This window comes from Larimichthys crocea, unplaced genomic scaffold, assembly GCF_000972845.2.
Source record: "Larimichthys crocea isolate SSNF unplaced genomic scaffold, L_crocea_2.0 scaffold361, whole genome shotgun sequence".
Classification (NCBI taxonomy): Eukaryota; Metazoa; Chordata; class Actinopteri; family Sciaenidae; genus Larimichthys; species Larimichthys crocea.
Window position 1 is genome coordinate 53,342 of NW_020854764.1, and position 6,220 is coordinate 59,561.

Consider the following 6,220-nt stretch of genomic DNA (forward strand, 5'->3'; position numbering starts at 1 on the left):
CCCAGAGCTTGCTAACTCTGTGAGTAGTTGACGAGTGTCATAGGGACTCGTCAAATACTACTACTAATAATAAAATAAATTGTATTGGAGAAATGGTTTTGAAAAGTTATATCTACAGTTAGTCTTCAAAAAATTTAATTTTATAATATTCTTGCAACAGACTTCTATTTTATTTTAGATTCTGCACTGTGGTAACACACTTCATACATCTATAAATCACTTCACACAAGGCATGTTACTCATCTCCTACAATCATGTGAGGGACATTCCTTCCCAATAATAAAGTTAACCAGCTTTGGTAAAATTTATGGTTGTACTGTCAGGTCAAAGTCTTGGTGTGAGTGAGCATTAGAGTGTGGCAGCACATCAAATCTCAGTAAAGCTGTTTCAAGTGTCCAGGCAACACATCTCTTTTCTATGGCTGAGACACTGCGACTCTCATGGCTATTCTTCATACTCATTTTCTTTCTGGTGGAGTTGCATGGAGAGCCGAGGGACACAGCACAAAGACGAAACAAGAGGGACAATAGCAATGACCAGTGAGTTGGGCTTCGTAGAGATCAAATTGTGGGATATCATATAGTGAGCCAAACATAGTTTGTTTTTTTCACATTTAGCCTTTAATATTAGGAACCTATCTGTCAATTTGTATGATGTACAAGATTGTTAGATTCTGATATATCTGTGTACAAGAAGGTTTCAAATATTTATTAGATTTATGTTTTTCCCTTTTTTTTTCTTATTTTGTTCTCTTTCCAAAACTTCTGTTGAACAAAAAGAAAATATTGAGCTTTTGTTAGACTTTTGTTCAACTAAACAGGGATTATATCAAGTTCATAGAGGGATTCCTGATAGAATGTGTATTTTTGTGAAAGCCTATTGTATCTATTTTCGGACCTTAACCTTGATTGATCTAAATATTGCTCTCTACAAAAAATGCGTTTCTTGATTTTTTGTGATTTGACCATGTAGGCCTCGCATGCTGTCAGACAATGGCCACCTTGTTTTCACAACTGGTAACAATAAAGAGATCCGCTTCCAGACATCAGCATCAGGCCGGGTTAAAGTGAATAATGAAGACCTTACCCAACTTTTAAATCAGGTAAGCTCTTTTTTTCAAAACTAACAAGAATAGTGCAGCAGTTCATAGCATCAAGCACAGTTCAGGTATTCATACAGTAATAATTTATATTATTTATATTTCAGTGATAATGGAAATTTAAGCAAAACAAGAAAACTAAGCAGATAAAACTAGGAGGGATATACTGTACCATTCAGGTTCGGAATCAGATTGTTTGGCTAACACGTGTACACATATAAGAAATCTGACTCAACAAGTATTACCAAACATTCTCTCATTCAACCATCCTAAGAACAACTTCAGTAAAGGAAAATGAAAAAAAAAGTACACATTGATAATAATGTGACGATTTAACCATCATAGCTGCTAATTTTAGTTCTAATACATCCTGCTCATCTTGATTAGTTATTTTGGTGCTCCAATTTTTAATGTATAAGGTTTGATATTAATTGTTGATGGTTGCAGCTACATCATGTCAACAGCATCACAAGAGCGAAGTAATTAACTTATTCAAACAAGCCAGAAAATAGTTACTACCGTACATAAAACTGTTTTATTATAACTTCTTATCAGCTTTTATGCAAATTGAAAACCATGAATGATTAACAAGTTATGAAGCAGACACAGCATTTTGGAAAGGACCAAAGATCAGCTGCCAAGTGCATAGTGTGACTAACCCTGTGTAGCATTAACACATTCAGTTACACGTATGACAAGAGACAAATGCTAGTGGAACATTTGAAGTGGTTGGTGCTTGTTTAAATGTTTCAAACATTGCAGAATTCAAAACAATCTTATCAGATTTTGCTCTGTGTGTAGTGTGCGTATAACTATAACTTATTTTTAAGGAATGCAATGGAACAACTGAAAAAGTCAAACATAAGATTCAGCATAATTTGAAAGATGCAATAAAATGATAAAATTAAATCATATCTATAGTATAAAAACAGAAACACTGATGTCCTATCAAGGATAAACCTGCAATAACCACTTAGGTAGCAAGTTTCGTAGGCAACATTGAAGAACTACTGTGGTTTTAGTAGTTCTTTTATTTTGATAAATGTTGTAGGGGGTGGCTGTGGCTGAGGAGATCGGATTGTCCACTAAGATGATTCCCGGCTCCCTTGGGGAAGATACTGAACCCAAAATTGCTCTTGAAGGCTGTGCCATCGGTGTGTGAATGCATATGAATGGTCAGTTGGCACCTTGCATGGTACCCAGTTCCAGGAGTGTATAAATGTGTGTGCATTGGTGAATGAGATATATAGTGTAAAAGTAGAAGACTAGAAAGGCACAGTACATTTGCTAATTACCAACTTGGGAGGGCCATTCCTCCCAAATCATGTAAGAACCATGAGGAGTTTTTTATTCTAGATAAATTTAAATAGATGTGAGTGTGAATGCTTGTTTGTCTCAATGTGCCCTGTGATGAACTGGCGACTTGTCCAGGATGTACCCCGCCTTGGGCAAGATACTGAACCCCAAATTGCTCCTGAAGGCTGTGCCATCAGTGTGTGAATGTGTATGAATGGTTAGCTCCTCAAACCGATGAGCAGTTGGCACCTTGCATGGCAGCCAATGCCATCAGTGTATGAATGTGTGTGAATGGGTGAATCAGTGTAAAAGAGCTTTGAGTGGTCAGAAGACTAGAAAGGTGTTATATAAGTACAGTCCATTTACCATTTACCATAATGACGCTTTCAAATAGACCTCATGATACAATTAAGTTAGCACAGTTAAGCACAGCCGGTCATTGTGTTCACAGTATAGCCATACAGACCTCTCATATCAGATTGGTTGGTCATAACTAGCTTTTATGTTCTGCTTTTTTCATGGACATTCAGTTACCAGGGCTCATCATTGGCTCTTTTCCAGCTTTCTTTTACCAAATCTAGCGTCTCATGTTTTATTTTTGAAATATAAAGATAGGGCAAATGCTGTTGTGTACCATTAATTCCTAAACTGTGTGACCATGTACATAGTGAGATATATCATCTCCTTTGTACAAGAAATGCTCAAAGTCCTTTACAATAAAATAAATTGATACAGAATTGAAAATTTAAATTTTGAATTTGAAGTCTCACCTTGTACCTTTTATATATATATGTAATAAATATGAAACTTTCAGAATATCCTGGGTTCAGTTCAGGTGTGAGTCCTAAGTTGTCCAGCAGGTGGCAGCAGCAGCTTGCAGTTTTTTGGGTACAGTACAACGTTCACAGTCCACTGTAGATCAATGTAGATCTGAGGTGGGAAAAAAGTGTTGGCTGATGGCTGATTATCATACTTTGGAGCCAATGGTATTGTTTACAGTGTGTGTGCGTGTGACCAGTGACAGTATAATGACCCACACAGGGCGGGCTCTAAACACAAACTGTCACACCGTGGTGAAGTCAAGCTGGGTTTTTGTTCTGTCTTGTCATTTCCTGTTTTATTTTGAAAAGTAACTCTCCTCTCGTTTCAGGTCACTTGCCCTTCCTCATGTGTCACCGGTCTGATTGTCTTCCCTGATTCCCGATTGTGTCCACCTGTTCCCCATTACCTCCGTGTGTTCATATAGTCTGCGTCTCCTTTTGTCTTGTTGCCAGTGTGTTTCGTCCCGTGCGTCCACTACAGCCCTTGACCCAAAGTCCACAGCCCAAGTATTTCTTCATGCCTGTTTTTTTGCCTCAGCGTGTCCTCGAAAGAGTGATTTTGCTTTGTAGTTTTCATAGTTCAGTTTAGAATTTTTCTAGTGCTAGGTTTTCAGTTCAGCCCTTTGTTTTTCCTCTTAGGAGTTATTTTTATTTCTTGCCCTTAGATTAGTCTGTCTCCAGTTTTAGGAGTGATTTTTAGTTTAGCTATTTCTTTATTAGATTGGGTAATCCTCCGGCTGGAGCATCTTTTGTTTAAACCAGTGTTTTTGTAGTCATAGATTTAAGTTACTTCCTCCGACTGGTGCGATTATTATTTTGTTACCTTCCATAGCCGCTCTCCTTTAGAGCCGTAGTTTTCATAGCTTTGTCATAGCCTTAGAAGTTTTCATAGCCCGTGTTTTGTTTCATCACTTTTGTGATATGGATATGGATATATATATATATAATATATATATATATAAATATATATATATATATATATATATAGATATAATATATATATATATATATATATATGATATATATATATATTAGGGCTGTCAATCAATTAAAACAATTAACTAATTAATCACAAAAATCAATTGTTCACGATTAATCAATAAATTAATTTGCATTTTTCTGAGACTGAAGCTTATAAAGAATATTATGTAAAATGATCAAATTAATGTAGAATAACACAAGAGAAAGTATATTTAAATTAATTCATTTTATTGGCTTATGGTGCACATATGCACAGTGGCTAATAGAAAAAAGAAATAGGAGGGAAGTATACTAAAGAGAAATATACTGACGAGTGCCACACTCCTGTAGTGTAGACTGGCGAGGTCCTGTGGAGGTAATTTCAGCAGGGTGTTTTTTGCTTTGAGGTGATATGTTAAAGTCGGTGTTACTCTGTGGAATTTAAATTCAAATTGCCTTGTTTTTGTCCAACGAGCCGTCGGGCAACTTTTAAAATGAAATGTTCCCCCAAAAGTCCATCCTTATCCATCTTTCTGCCATAGACCTCTTTAGTTAGGATAGATCATAGACATATAACATAGACGCCTTATTGAGCAGGTTGGTCCGTTGCGCGATACGTTAACGCATCCGTCATATTGGATGTGGCAGATCTGCCCGTAAACTAATACAAGCAGGGCCGGTTTTAGCTATGGGCAATGTGGGCGACCGCCCAGGGCGCAGTCCCCTGAGGGCTTTAAGTTAATGTATTTTAAACACCCATTCACACAAACACACTAATATCTGGGAAACAAAGCTCTACTTTGCCACATCCAAAATGGCGGCGACATCGACGTACGATTCAGCGCTCAAAAAGGTTATGGGTCAGCCGCCACCGGAAGTAAACAAAACCGCGTTAATTGCGTTAATTTTTTTTAACGCGTTAATTGTTTCAAATTAACAGCACAATTTGAGCCCCCTCTCTTTTGGTGTCATTTTCTTTGGTTTCTTTTATTGTTGGTATTATTATTATTATTAGTATTAATTATTATTATTATTATTAGTAGTAGTAGTAGTAGTAGTAGTAGTAGTAGTAGTAACCAGCTTAGAGATTACGGGTTGTATTACAGATGTGTCACAAATTACACAATACAAAATAAGTAAGATAATATAAACTGTCTGATTTCAGATCAAAACCAACAAAGATGACATTGATTTTATAAAGTCTCATGGAGGTGGAGTTCCCCCTGATGTCACCAACCAACTAAACCAGCTGGATACCAGGGTACTATTGCTATTTCATTTATCTTTTCTCATTTAGTTCATTTAGCTTATTTGCATTTTCACTCATTTTCATGCATATATTTATATGTTCTCTTTTGATCTAATTTGTAAACACACTTTCCATGCTTTCCAGGTGTCAACACTTGAGAATAAGGTGTCAGCCCTTGAAATGGTAAGACATGTAAGACATATTGGTTGTAAACTCAAGGCTGTGCCATACATGTGACGTTGTTCTCCTCTTTTCTCTTGCAGACTGTGCAGAAGGTGTCTTGCAGCAGTAATCCCTGTCAGAATGGAGGAACATGTCTAAACTTACTTAACGCATATCACTGTGTGTGTCCCAGCAATTGGGCTGTGAGTTTAATACTGTTAAAAGTTGGTAAAGTATTGATTGCGGGCATTAATTAATACTAATTGGTACAAAATACAAAATACTTACCAAGCAGTAGTCTGCACAGCAGACAACTACCACTGCATTACTTCTGTAAAGCTATTTGACTTCAAGTTTGCTGTGTTCTTTATTTTATTTTTATCTAGAGGTATGCAGCATATGCAACATAAACAAAACAAAATTTGTAAAACTGAACTCAGCTGAATATAAACTACACAAAACAGCCAAACAGCTTTATTTTTGCTGTTGTTTATGAATAAAGTCTGAAGAAACAAGACATATTGGCAATTTAACATTTAACAAACAGGACTTATGTAGCGCCTTTCTAGTCTTCCGGCCACTCTAAGCGGTTTTAAAGTATGTATTTCATTCACAAACTGATGGCATTGGCTG

General features: G+C 36.5%; 1 protein-coding gene across 2 annotated transcripts; it reads left to right on the forward strand.

Moving 5' to 3' along the window:
• Positions 1–403: 403 nt before the first annotated feature.
• Positions 404–5,852, forward strand: LOC113745006 (cubilin-like). Of its 2 annotated transcripts, XM_027276375.1 has the most exons (5): positions 404–539; positions 973–1,102; positions 5,342–5,437; positions 5,570–5,608; positions 5,689–5,852. In XM_027276375.1, exons 1-5 carry the CDS (start codon positions 418–420, stop codon positions 5,842–5,844), a joined length of 543 nt encoding a protein of 180 aa, XP_027132176.1. In that variant the 5' UTR covers positions 404–417; the 3' UTR covers positions 5,845–5,852. The 2 variants fall into 2 exon arrangements, 1 of the variants encoding a protein (XP_027132176.1); XR_003461939.1 differs by lacking the exons at positions 404–539; positions 973–1,102 and adding an exon at positions 3,526–3,723.
• The last annotated feature ends 368 nt before the right edge of the window (positions 5,853–6,220 follow it).

Bases quoted from the DNA above. Each gene is read 5' to 3' on its own strand.
- LOC113745006 (XM_027276375.1), top strand. From the start codon at position 418: ATGGCTGAGACACTGCGACTCTCATGGCTATTCTTCATACTCATTTTC. The intron at 1,103-5,341 runs GTAAGCTCTTTT...GTCTGATTTCAG, and splicing joins TTACCCAACTTTTAAATCAG to ATCAAAACCAACAAAGATGA. The intron at 5,438-5,569 runs GTACTATTGCTA...CATGCTTTCCAG, and splicing joins TAAACCAGCTGGATACCAGG to GTGTCAACACTTGAGAATAA.